The 13,012-nt window shown below is 49.6% G+C and overlaps 3 protein-coding genes across 5 annotated transcripts in view; 1 reads left to right on the top strand and 2 right to left on the bottom strand.

Moving 5' to 3' along the window:
- Positions 1–5,916, bottom strand: part of LOC112806561 (uncharacterized) — a 116,095-nt gene extending 110,179 nt beyond the window's left edge. For 2 of the 3 annotated variants that reach the window (XR_012377036.1, XM_073889086.1), the window contains exon 1: positions 5,215–5,916. Coding sequence is in view for 1 of the 3 variants with exons in the window: in XM_073889086.1 (XP_073745187.1) it covers positions 5,215–5,331 (117 nt within the window). In the remaining 2 variants the exon portion in view is untranslated. The remainder of the gene's footprint in view (positions 1–5,214) is intronic. The other variant, XM_073889088.1, reaches the window with a different exon arrangement.
- LOC112806790 (uncharacterized) overlaps positions 1–13,012 on the top strand; it is a 909,505-nt gene that overhangs the window by 274,138 nt on the left and 622,355 nt on the right. The window lies entirely within an intron of this gene.
- The window catches only part of LOC112806785 (KRAB domain-containing protein 5-like), a 441,696-nt gene that overhangs the window by 201,921 nt on the left and 226,763 nt on the right, over positions 1–13,012 (bottom strand). The gene's annotated exons all lie outside the window — the stretch shown is intronic.

The raw sequence follows: 13,012 nt of genomic DNA, 5'->3' as shown, positions 1-13,012 counted from the left end.
ATCCACCCTAACCCCAAATAATAGGAAATCATTCCCCCTTGCACTGTGTCTGCTTTGGAAGTTATTCCCTGGGATCTCCTTACATGCTGCAAATCAAGTTTCCTACCTGTTGTAGTTTCTATCTGTGATTCCCCAAGGAGTGAACTCCTTCTAGCTGAGTTATATTAGAACTGGTTCTGGCTTAGGTGAGTTTCCTCCTTGATGCATTAAGATAATTTTTAACACAGTAACATGCTCTAATGTGTTCTCTACGTTTAACGTAAGAGGATGGCATATGATCCAGAAAACTGTTCTAAACACTGTGTATTTATCCAAGATCATTTGTAAAATGAAGGCGTCAACAGAGGCATAACAAATTATTGAGTACTGTACTCATATCATACATTATAGGTTATGTCTTTTTCTTTTTAAAGATTTTATTTATTTATTTGAGAGAAAGAGAGCGCGAGCGCAAGCAGGGTGGGAGGGGCAGAGGGAGAGGGAGAAGCAGGCTCCCCGCTGAGCAAGGAGCCCAACTCAGAACTCGATCTCAGGACCCTGGAGATCATGACCTGAGCCAAAGGCAGACATTGAACCAAGTGAGCCACCCAGGTGCCCCTAGTTCTGTCTACCTCTTAGGTGGAATGTTTGAGTGGGTTACAAATGTACTGATTAGTGGGTTACAAATGTACTGATCAAATTCTAAAGTGAATGAGAATTTCACAACAGCGCACTGGAGATCTTGGTTTTCTTTTTTTTTTTTTTTAAGATTTTATTTATTTATTTGAGAGAGAGAGAGAATGAGAGATAGAGAGCACGAGAGGGAAGAGGGTCAGAGGGAGAAGCAGGCTCTTCGCCGAGCAGGGAGCCCGATGTGGGACTCGATCCCGGGACTCCAGGATCATGACCTGAGCCGAAGGCAGTCGCTCAACCAACTGAGCCACCCAGGCGCCCTGGAGATCTTGTTAAAATGCAGATTCTGTTCAGGAGTCCTGAGGTTAAATGGGAATCTGTATTTCTAACAAGGCATTAGCCTATGGGTAAACATTTTTGAATAACAGAGAGGTAGAACTCCAAGGCAAGAATTCTTGGAAGACTTGGAACTGAGTGGGTTTTATAACAATTACAGGTTCTCTTTTTTAAAGATTTTATTTGTTTATTTGACAGAGGGAGACACAGCGAGAGAGGGAACACAAGCAGGGGGAGTGGGAGAGGGAGAAGCAGGCTTCCCGCTGAGCAGGGAGCCCAATGCGGGGCTCGATCCCAGGACCCTGGCATCATGACCTGAGCCGAAGGCAGATGCTTAATGACTGAGCCGCCCAGGCGCCCTAACAATTACAGGTTCTACTGGAATAGTAAGAAAGCCAACAACAATCCTTTCTCAGCATTTCCTCCTTACAAGAGAGCATCTAACAGTTTTTCATAAATTCATAGAAAATATGAAATATTACTCTAAGAGAGCAAACACATTGTTCTTCTATTATTATGAGAAGATTTTGTCAAACAACCAGTAACAGATCAGAAGGGATCAGGTTTTCACGCTGGTTGTCTGACCTAGAGTCGATCTAAAATGAAATGCAGGTCAGTATACAGAGAGGACTCTATAAAGCATATTCATAGCAGGTGTCAAACCTGAGAAGAGTGTTGGAGACAAGAAGGGATCCACACAACACTCATGTACTGTTTTACAGTTCATGCACACACCCATACATTCAGAAAGTAGAGATATACACATTAAAAGTTACAGAGTACAGAAATGTCATGGTGACTAATTTAAGAAACATTTCGAAGACATGACACTTATAAAGCTCTTTCTGGATAAAGATGCTTCTGTCTTTTATTCACTCTCAACACAAACACACTGAATGATACAAATAAAAGAGGTATTACTTCTACGTCGACTGTGATGAGGGCCAGAAGCAGAAAAAGATTCACTGTTAGCCAGAAGGCCCACCTAGAGCCTGCATACTTCTAGTAAGGATCAAATAAGGGCTGGTTGCTACGTTCTTAAAGGGTCTTTTGACTGGCCTGTACCTCTCACCAATAGTATCGAACTGAATAAGCACCAGAGAAATCTTGCAAAAGTAGTTTTACAAGTAGAAATTCAAAGAAACACTTACGATCTAATACTCCCTGCATGTCCCCAGCCCCTTGCACACTCTGCATGTACCTACCAGCTTCCTGCAGGCTGAAGTGTATCTTTTTCTGCCCACAGGTCGTATCCGTATGCTTCTTAAATACAATTACTAACTGGTGCCTTTAAAGGTAGCAAGATTTCCTTCGTGACTGTTGTGCTCAATAACCCCACACCATAGTATTTCACTGAAAACTTTCGTCTCAGTCATCGTTTGTGCTCTGTATTATTTCAGGATTTTAAGACACTCAAAACATGTTAATGATGTGATTCTTGTTTTCTTTTTCTGAAAATACAAAGAAGTAAATAGAAGAGTATGTTTGTGGGGTGCGCCTGAGTGGCTCAGTCGTTAAGTGTCTGCCTTCGACTCAGGTCATGATCCCAGGGTCCTGGGATCGAGCCCCACATCGGGCTCCCTGCTCGGCGGGAAGCCTGCTTCTCCCTCTGCCTCTGCCTGCCACACCCCCTGCTTGGGCTCGCTCTCTCGCTGTCAAATAAATAAAATCTTTAATTAAAAAAAAAAAAAGAGTATGTTTGTGACATGAGTGTGGAGCAAAATAAAAACCCATGGGATAGAGGTCTGGCTGATTTAGAACCTCCAGTCCCAGAAGTCACTCTCTAGTACACAAAGGTAGAGTCTTCATTGTCCAGTGGAAACTGATGTGATATGAGCCAGGAACCAAAGGTCAAGAAAGAATTTTTGAGCTATCTCCAGTGCAAAATCTGTTTCTTTGTTGTTTAAGTAGGCTCTATGCCCAGGGTGGAGCCCAACGTGGAGCTTGAACTCAAGACCCTGAGATCAAGGGCTAAGCTGAGACCAAGACTCGACTTAACCCAATGAGCCACTATGATGTCCTGCAGAAACCTGTTTTTAGTATAAAACTTGGGGACAGGGCCTGTGGGCAGGAAGAGCTGCAGTGTGATTATGAGGAACCACTGCTTGTATACTTTTAAGTTAGTGAGGGTAGAGATGGAATTTGAAAAGGGATTTTCATAAGGTCTGGCTTTTGTCAGGCTAAGGTTGCTTTTTGTCTCTAGCTGCAAGTAGTAAGGAAATTTCACTTTATCCACATTTCTTTTGCCTTTGTTCTCCTCAGCAGAAACGACAAGTGAACAGAAACTCAGGAGAAGTCTCCAGTTTAAATGGGATGGTTTCTGCACATCGCTCAGTAAATCCATCTAAGATCCTTACAAATGATAAGGGGTTGGGGAGATATGAACAATATGGGGGAAAAATCTGGCAGAGAGCCCCAAGCCAATGAAAGGTAACACTAGCTATAAGGAAACAAATTGATATCAGTGCCTAATGATGTGGGAAAGAAAGGCAGGAGTAAAATTATTACTTTTCCTTTACTACCTACAGCCCACTGACAAGTCCTTGACACAGGCAGGGTGACATTCCTCTAGGGACTCAACTGCCTGGATGGTAACACTAGGCTAAGGGGAAAAGGCAAGCTTAGCCCGACCCCCAAGATCCTGTAAAAGTCTACTTTAACATATAAAAATTGCTTTGGGGGGGCGCCTGGGTGGCTCAGTCGTTTAAGCATCTGCCTTCAGCTTGGGTCGTAATCCCCGGGTCCTGGGATCGAGCCCCGCATCGGGCTCCCTGCACAGCAGGAAGCCTGCTTCTCCCTCTCCCACTCCCCCTGCTTGTGTTCCCTTTCTGTCTCTCTCTCCGTCAAAAGATAAATAAAATCTTTAAAAAAAAAACCCAAAAAACTTTAAAAATTGCTTTGGAAACTTCCTTTATCTATAACCGCCCCCCCCCCTTGCCCCATGATACCTGTTGGCACTCATTCCCCAAGCATATGACCCACGGATCTGAAGGGGCTCATGACTTAGGTTTTATTAGACAGTAATAAACGACCTTTTCCTAACAAGAGCTAGCACTAGCACCCTCAAGGGTCTGGAAACCTTGCTTCCAAAATTCCTTAGAGACTAATGCTATCCCTAACCCCCTCCCAACTTGAAAGTACATAACGGGCCACTCCTCAGGACCCCCCCGTGCAGCACTTTCTGCCCGCGGGTCTTGTCCCTGTGCTTTAATAAATCCACCTTTCTGCACCAAAGATGGGTCAACTTGGCCACTGGCTTCCAACCATGTCTTTCCTACATCACCTAAGGCACACTGAAGGAACTATTATTACTGCTGTGTTCTCCTGGCCCCCAAACAGTATATCAGAATATAAATCGAAATTATGAGAATACAGTTGATTTATGCAAACTCCGATCACGTACAGTTTCCATGTCCTGTAATATCTAGTATTTCTTAAATAGAATACCTTTTTTCACATTCTAAAGAGGAAGAGTCCCCCTTTTTCCAGAACATTCAGAGTTGGTCTGGTCCTCAGATTCAGCCTGGGTATTTGTGCATTCTCAGTCCTGGTCTACGCAGAGCTGATAAACCAGTTCGGGCCTAAATGGGAATTGGCTTGCTTCACTTGACACCCCAGGACCAGACCCCGTCAGCAACAGGAAACTTGGACTCCACACTTTCCCCTGTGAAACTATCACCAAGGGAGTACTTGCAGGACTTCAATGCAAACTGCCGATTGATGGGGCGCCTGGGTGGCTCAGTCGGTTAAGCCTCTGCCTTCAGCTGGAGTCATGATCCTGGTCATGCTACTGGGATCCAGCCCAGCATCGGGCTCTCGGCTCAGCGAGGAGTAGGCTTCTCCCTCTCCCTCGGTCCTTACCCCTCCGGCTTGTCTCTCAAATAAAATCTTTAAAAACAGGTGCGAAAGAGTGGGGGGCAGGGAGGCGGGCCAGGCAGGGCCTGGGCCTGGGCGTGCTTGGGTTGAAGCGGGTGGGGAGAGTGGAAGGTTGAAGGGGAGACTGGGGAGGACGGAGCAGCAGGGCCAAGGTGGGCGGGCCTGTGCAGCTGAGACCCCAGATGCGGGCGGCCTGCCCTCTACCGGCTCCAATGCGGTCCTTTGTTCCTTCCTAGGCGATGTCCCGCTTTCCCCAGGGGAGCCGATGGGCCCGCGGAGGTCGACGAGCACGGCCTAGAGCCCGGGGACTCGCCTTCCCGCCGCCCCCCACCCCCGCCCGGCAGCCGAGAGCAGAGGCCGCACTACCCGCCGCGCTGGCGGGGCGAGTACCTGATGGACTAAGACTGCAGCCGGCGCGGCCTGGTGTGCATGGTGTGCGGGGGCGCGCTGGCCACGCTCAAGGTCAGCAAGGTCAGCACCATCCAGCGGCACATCGTGCAGGTGCATCCCTTCTCCACGCGCCCGAGGAGCGCCAGACCATCCTGGAGGCCTACGAGGCGGCGGCGCTGCGCAGCTACGGCCGGGAGGGCTTCGGGCCGCGGGCCCTGACGCCGCAGAGGCTTCGCGGGGCGGGCGGGGCGGGCGGGGCGGGCGGGGAGGCTCCGCCCCCTGCTCGCGGGTTCGGCCGGCCCTCCGGGGCTGACACCTTGCTTCCCGGGGCGCTGGCCGCCGCCGCCGTCCCCCGGCTGGCCCGGCCGGGCGGAGACAGGAATTGGGTGGGGTCGCCGGCTCCCGCTCGGCGCCCCGGAGCCCCCCGGCCTGGTCGGTGCTCTGCGGGAAGCGCGCGCTCCCCTCTCGGATCTGGAACCCTGGCCCGCCCCGCGCGGGGACCCACGTTTCCCGAGAGGTCACCAAGCGCGTGCACGGAGGGCTGCCAGCCCCAGCCCTAGCGAGGCCAGGGTGGGGGTGCCGACAGTCAGTATGAGGGCCCCAAGGGCCGGGGGAGGGCAGGAGGGCCGCGCCGACCCCGTCCCCTGGCCGGGACCGAGCTCTGGGCGGTGTCGCACGGGTGGGGGGCGGCTGCTGCCCGGTCCTCATTGGTCTCTCCCGGCCACTCGGAGGGCGGGGCTCAGGGGCTCACGGGCCCGCCGGGGTGGGGGGGGGGGGTTGTGGCGGGGGGAGGACGCCAGGACCGAGGGCGGGAGGGCGGCCGGGAGGCCCGGGCGGAGCTGGGCCAGCCTCCCAGGCGGGCTCTGGGGACCGCGCGCCCCGCGGCCGCTCCCGCCTCCCCGGACCCCGATCTTGGTAAGGCGATTGGCACTTTTCTCCCTTGCTCCTCTCCGAAGACCTCCTTTTTCCCCCAAACCCAGTCAGGCACTCCTGCTCTCTGGTCTACGTCACTGGAGGTCCCCTCCCTCTCCCCCTTCGTACACGGTGGACGAGCCCAAGGGCCTGGGGCCGGGCCTCGGCTCTCCTTTCTCTTCCCCGCGGCAGCGCCAGGCCCGGTGGGGCCGGGAAGGGGCTCCGCGATCTCCCCAGTCAGGTCCGAGTGGGAGGGGTAGATTCATTCTCCTGGGGAGAACACGTGGCCCCGAGATCAGGCCCTTTTTGCTCTTTGTATTTTATTTTGAAACATTATGTAATGCTTTTATATGAAAGGGGGAGGGGCGGAGGAGGGCGGTCCTAGTCACCCTTCTGTGCAAATGTCTTATTATACGCCTCTCAGAGATAAGCTGTGACGTGGTGGAAGACGGACCTAAAGGAGGAAGGAGTGAGGGCAGAGGTGGGGATGGGGGGGCGCCTGGGTGGCTCGGTGGGTTAAGCGACTGCCTTCGGCTCAGGTCATGATCCTGGAGTCCCGGGATCGAGCCCCGCATCGGGCTCCCTGCTCCGCGGGAAGCCTGCCTCTCCCTCTGACCCTCCCCCTGCTTGTGTTCTCTCTCTCTCGCTGTCTCTGTCAAATAAATAAATAAAATCTTAAAAAAAAAAAATTGGAAAAGCCTTGGAGATCCACCAGTCCCTGCCCCCTTCGCCCCTTCCACAGACAGGTCGTGAGGTTCAGAAACTGAAAAGATCACACACAGCCAAGTAAGAACAGTACAACTAGAATAAAAAGCTCAACTTCCAATTCAGTGTTGTTTGCAGCCCAGGCCATGGCCTCCCAATTGCTGGCCAATTATTAAAATTTCTGTTCCCATGGGGCCTGCCGAAGGATGGCCCGGGCCGGGTGCCGAAGGCCATTAGAACGCATGACGACCTCCGGGGGGATGGCGAAGGCCTGCACGCCTCCCTGGGATCAGTGCCGTCCTGGGCAGCTCTGGCCACCACGGGCTTCAGGTCCAGCGTTCGGGCAGCAGCCTCCTCCCTCAGGAAGTCCACGAGCAGGGCTGACGGTCACCCGTCCTTCGGCCTCTGCAGGAGGCCAAGGGCTCTGGCGTTATGTTTTCCGCTGCAAGGGCCACCAGAGACTCAGGAAAAAACTGCATGAGCTGTCAGGTGACTGAGAAGTGAATTCCCAGTGTTTGAACCTCCCGGGGTTTTGAATCAGTATTAAAAGCTTGAGAACAGGGATTATGGATGGCACCGGGCTGGGGGCTGCCATGCTTTTATTTTCCTTCATGCATGTTGTTTTCCGATCCAGAATGTGTATTTTACCACTTTGGCTATTATTCTGCCTGGTCAAAAACAGGACCCCCACTGCCAAAGTTCAGGTAAGCCAGGACAGAGAGCTGGTTAGGAATGGCTTTTACTCTTGACAGGCAGGGACGGAGGCCTTAGGAAGACAGGAATGAAGGTCTTCATTGAGAGGCAGCCCCAAGCACGGGGTTGGCGGGAGGGGTCTCAAACTGTGACCTTTGAGCCAGCAGCATCATATTAGGAACCTACTAGAAACGCAGATCCTTGGTCCCCATCTCCACGAATCAAACCCGGGCAGCACCCAGCCTTTCTGATAAGCCCTCCAATGATCACAAAGCTGAAGATCTGAGCAGGAGTGGGCTCAGTGCTACCGTGGGGATTCCTACTTTGGCTGCCCCTACGGCCTCTTGGGTTGGGGGGAGCACTCAGGGGGGTAAGGTGGTCCCCCCCCTCTCTCTGTGCCTCCTGCTTGCCTCGGGAGTCTGACATGAACAGGGGAAGTTTCTTCATGAATTTGTTACTGGGATGATTGCTATTATGGCCAATATGTAAATGTGACTGAATTCGTATTTATAGGCCACGTTAGTGACATTACTCAAACATCTGTGTTTTTGTGAAGTTGTTTGCTTCAGTTATTTTTTTTGAAAAATTTCAGCCTAGGGGCGCCTGGGTGGCTCAGTCGGTTAAGCATCTGCCTTCGGCTCAGGTCGTGATCTCGCGGTCCTCGGATCAAGCCCCGCATCGGGCTCCGTGCTCAGCGAGGAACCTGCTTCTCCCTCTGCTCCACGCCCTGCTCGTGCGCTATCTCCCTTGCTTGCTTTCTCTCTCAAATAAAATAAAATAAAATAAAATAAAATTTCCGCCTAAGTTTTCTAAGAGGGGTGTTGAATAAATTCTTAAAATCCAGAAAACAAACAAAATGTGACAACTGTTGATGGCCTATTGGAAGCCAGGTTGGAGAGAAGGGAGAGAAGGCTCTGGGAGATAGGGGGGAAGTGTTCTAAGACCTGACCTTGAGTATCATTTCTGAAAAGGTGTAAAAATTACCTGAAAACATAAAGCAGGAAACAACCGAAGTAAAGGAACCAACAACATTTGCAATTTCCAAAAGCAATGAATTTTAGGAGAAAAAGGTGACACGGCCTCTGGCCTCAGACACAAGGCTTACCTGACACCCAGCCATTTCTTCTTTCTCCTCTAGATTTCTTCCTCATGAGGTATTTGTGGAAAACTCACACATGGGCAACAGGATCATTTGCCTTTAAAGCCCCCAGCAGAGCCTCTTCACCTGTAAACTGCTCGACTACAGGCATGACTTTGAAATGCAAAAAAGGCCCAAATTCCTAGTCCTTTATGTCAGGAGCTATTCAGAAACAGCTCCTATGTGGAAACCAATCCCTGACCTTTCCTTCCTTGCTTCCAGGGGGCCTCCCCTCCCACAGACGCCCACAAATTCTGCTACAGCCTAGGAACCCTGTGCTGCCCGGACCTGACCCTCCCAGACTCGCATCACAGAGATCGTGTTACCTCTAACGGAGTCAAAGTCAGCTCTCAATTCTCCCTTTTCTTTTTAAGATTTTCTTTATTTATTCATGAGAAACAGGAGAGAGAGGCAGAGGGAGAAGCAGGCTCTCCGTGGAGCAGGGGGAGCCCGAGGTGGGACTGGATCCCAGGACCCTGGGATCATGACCAGAGCTGAAGGCAGCCGCTTAACCGACTGAGCCACCTGGGCGCCCCTGCCCTCAACTCTCATAAAATAACCTGAAGCCCTCGTGCTTAACCCTGGCCTCACTTAGAATCACCTGGAGCCCTTAATGAACACAACACTGTCCTTTCCACTCACACCAATGCACAGAATCTGAGGGGGAGGGCGCTGGTGAGGATCCTTTTTGAAACTCCACACGTGATCCTATTGGGGAGCATTTGGGGAGGTGACCAGGCAAAGGACAGTAACCAGGGCTGTGGTTGTGAGCAGATTTAGATCCATGCCTTCTCCACTTACCAGAGTTTCTGGGATGACACATTCTCCCTCTCTCCTACACGGAGGGAGACACCCTTACAAAGGGAGCTTTCCCTTATAAATGCAAATGTCTCTTATAAAAGTAAACATACTGGGCGCCTGGGTGGCTCAGTTGGTTAAGCGACTGCTTTCCGCTCCTGTCATGATCCCGGAGTCCTGGGATCAGTCCCGCATTGGGCTCCCGGCTCGGCGGGGAGCCTGCTTCTCCCTCTGACCTTCTCCCCTCTCATGCTGTTTCTCTCTCTCTCTCAAATAAATAAATAAAATCTTAAAAAAATAAATAAATAAAGATTTTTAAAAATAAATAAATAAATAAAAGTAAACATACTGGGTTTCAGATTTTTTCCTTCCTCTATTGCTTCTTTCAAGTTACAGCCTAGGGGGGCACTTGGGTGGCTCAGTCGGTTAGGCGGCTGCCTTCGGCTCAGGTCATGATCCCGGGGTCCTGGGATCGAGCCCCGCGTCGGGCTCCCTGCTCCGCGGGAAGCCTGCTTCTCCCTCTCCCACTCCCCCTGCTTGTGTTCCCTCTCTCGCTGTGTCTCTCTCTGTCAAATAAATAAATAAAATCTTTAAAAAATAAATAAAGTTACAGCCTAAAATAATCCTTAAGCCAAAGAGACATATTTTGGGGTGGCAGATGCTTCCCTTCCGTAGGCAAATGTTTATTTTCATACGTAACCTCCAGTTTTCCAAAGTGAATGTCCTTTTTACACTCCCATCAGCAATATATGTGAATTCTAATTCCTCGACATTTTCACTGAATTTTGGTGTTATCCTTTTTCTTTATTTAAGCCATTCTAGAAAATACTGAGTGTTTTTTCACTGTCAAATACGAAACGGTCTTATTATATTTGTCCTGGTGATGAAAACTGAAACTGATTAAAAGCATGAAGTTGAACAAAAACTGTGGGGGCTGGTGGCTTCGTTGGTTAAGCGTCTACCTTTGGCTCAGGTCATGATCCCAGGGTCCTGGGATCGAGCCCCGCTTCGGGCTCCCTGCTCAGGGGGGAGTCTGCTTCTCCCTCTGCCCCACCCCCGCTCGTGCTCTCTCAAATAAATAAAATCTTTTTTAAAAGTTTAACAAAAATCAAAATTGCGGCACCAAAACATCAAGGGCCGTGAGAACTTTTTTCTCTCTTCGCAAACCTCCCCGCTGATCTTCTCAGCCTTTTGTTTCAGGAATCTGGTTCCACTCTGATAACATGATGAACACAGCTGGAAGCACAAACAGAATTCCTGCTGAAACTGAAACCGGCTAGATCCTGCATTTCCCCACAAAACCCCAGCCCCTGACTCTGGGTGGGCTTGCAGTTTTGAAGGGCCTGACCTGCTGCAGCCTCCTTTCCAAAGCAGTAAAGCTGTTCCTGTTTCTCCCCAACTCTCTTCACCTTCTATTTTGGGTCTGAAGCACGGAGGTCAGTTTTCAACAACAGAATGAGTGTGTAGGAGAGGAAAACGTTTTTCTTTGTCTCTTCTCAATTCTGTAGCTCATCTAAAAATTAAGCTGTCATAAGACAGATTCACAAGGGAAAAAATAAGTTTGGGAATCTCAAAGATAGGTGATTGATGCCACCAAACCACTGTGACTTAAAGATAAGGGCACAGAGATTTAGAATTTCAAAACCGGGCAAGTCCTCCACAGGAAAAAGGAAAAGAGCACATGCTGTTGATGAGGGAAGCTGACACCCCCCCCACCCCCCCCCCCCCCCCCCGCCATGGGACATATGTGACATTCCTCATGCATTCCTGGCTGTCCTAAAACTAAGGAAAGGAAAAACAAATAGCTAACTTTGATCACAATCCTGCAAGACAGGAGTCTCCCTCAGTTTACGAATGTCTTAGCAATCTACAAGAACAAAGCATTTCTATCAATAACCTAGTTTCCAGAAGGAAACGTAGATAAATTAAATGTCCTTATAACCTACAGCCCATTGACAGATATTTGAGGCAGGCAAAATGTAATGCTCCTCCAGGAATCTCCCAACTATCTTCATGTTAGTACCTTGTTAGAGGGAAAACAACCTTGACAATAGCAAGGCCTCCAATATCCTGTGAATCTTCTTTAACACATGAAAATCCTTTTGAAACCTCCCTTTTCCTTACCTCCCCCAACCCCATAGTATATAATCAGCCACCCCTCACGACCTCGGGGCAGCAACTCTTTCTGCCCACGGGCCCTGTCCCCATGCCTTAATAAACCACTATTTTGCACCAAAGACTTCTCAAGAATTCTTTCTTGGTCGTCGGCTCCGGACTCTACACCACTGAACCTCGCCTATATTCCAGAACCCCATCATTGTCAGACAACTTTTTGCCACAAAAGGCAGGCAACTCTTTATGATAAAAAAAGTTAATCTTCAGGGCGCCTGGGTGGCTCAGTCGTTAAGCGTCTGCCTTCGGCTCAGGTCATGATCCCAGGGTCCTGGGAACGAGTCCCACATCCGGCTCCCTGCTCGGCGGGAAGCCTGCTTCGACCTCTCACACTCCCGCTGCTTGTGTTTCCTGCTCTCGCTGTGTCTCTCTCTCTGTCAAATAAATAAATAAAATCTTAAAAAAAAAAAAGTTAATCTTCAGTATTCTCTGTCTTCTCATCTAATATCAGCTTCAGAAAAGAGGAAAAGCCTTCCGTTTGCAGCAACAGAATAAAAGTGGAGGACATTTTGTTGAGTTAAATAAGCCACACAGAAAAAAAGATAACGTTGTATGAAATCACATATATGCAGAATCTGAAGAAAGGCAAAATAGAAAAGATTAGCATTTTTGTTGCCAGGGGCTGTGGATGTTGATCAAATGGTAAATGTTGAGATGTTGATCAAATGGTAAAAAGGTTAATTATGCAGGATGCATGAGCACTGAATGTTTAATGTGCGGCCTGGTGACTAGTTAATAGAAGTGTATCGTACGCCTGAAATTTGCTAGGAGAGAGCATGCTAAGTGTTCTCACTGATGTGGAGGACAAAGGCAAAAGAAAAAAATTTTCTTACAAATTACAACTCTCTGCCAGTTCCTTGAGACAGGCAGAGTGACCTCCCTCAAGGAACTCAACTGCCTCGATGTTTAATACTTTGCTACGGGCAGAAGGCAACCGGAGCTTGATATTAGCCCAACCTCCAGGATCCTGTAATTCTCCTTTAACATATAAAAATTACTTTGGAAATTTCATCTCCATTGGCTCCAAATGCCATTTCCACATCACACACAACTATGGCATGTGAAGGAATGTGTTTATTTGTTTTTTTTTAATAATTTCTCATTCTAATATTTTTTTAAAGATTTTATTTATTTGAGAGAGAGAATGAGAGAGAGAGCATGAGACGGGGGAGGGTCAGAGGGAGAAGCCGACTCTCCGCTGGGCAGGGAGGGGGATGCAGGACTCGATCCCGGGACTCCAGAATCATGACCTGAGCCCAAGGCAGTCGCTTAACCAACTGAGCCACCCAGGCGCCCGAGGAATGTGTTTGTTATAATGTAGGAAAGAACATTACGGGCGCCTGGGTGGCTCAGTTGGTTAAGCGACTGCCTTCGGCTCAG

This window comes from Callorhinus ursinus, unplaced genomic scaffold (genome assembly GCF_003265705.2).
Source record: "Callorhinus ursinus isolate GAN/ISIS: 27379988/994484 unplaced genomic scaffold, GSC_fseal_2.0 scaffold101, whole genome shotgun sequence".
Lineage (NCBI taxonomy): Eukaryota > Metazoa > Chordata > Mammalia > Carnivora > Otariidae > Callorhinus > Callorhinus ursinus.
Note: the sequence above shows the minus strand (reverse complement) of the source record. Positions and strands in the feature narration are given on the sequence as shown.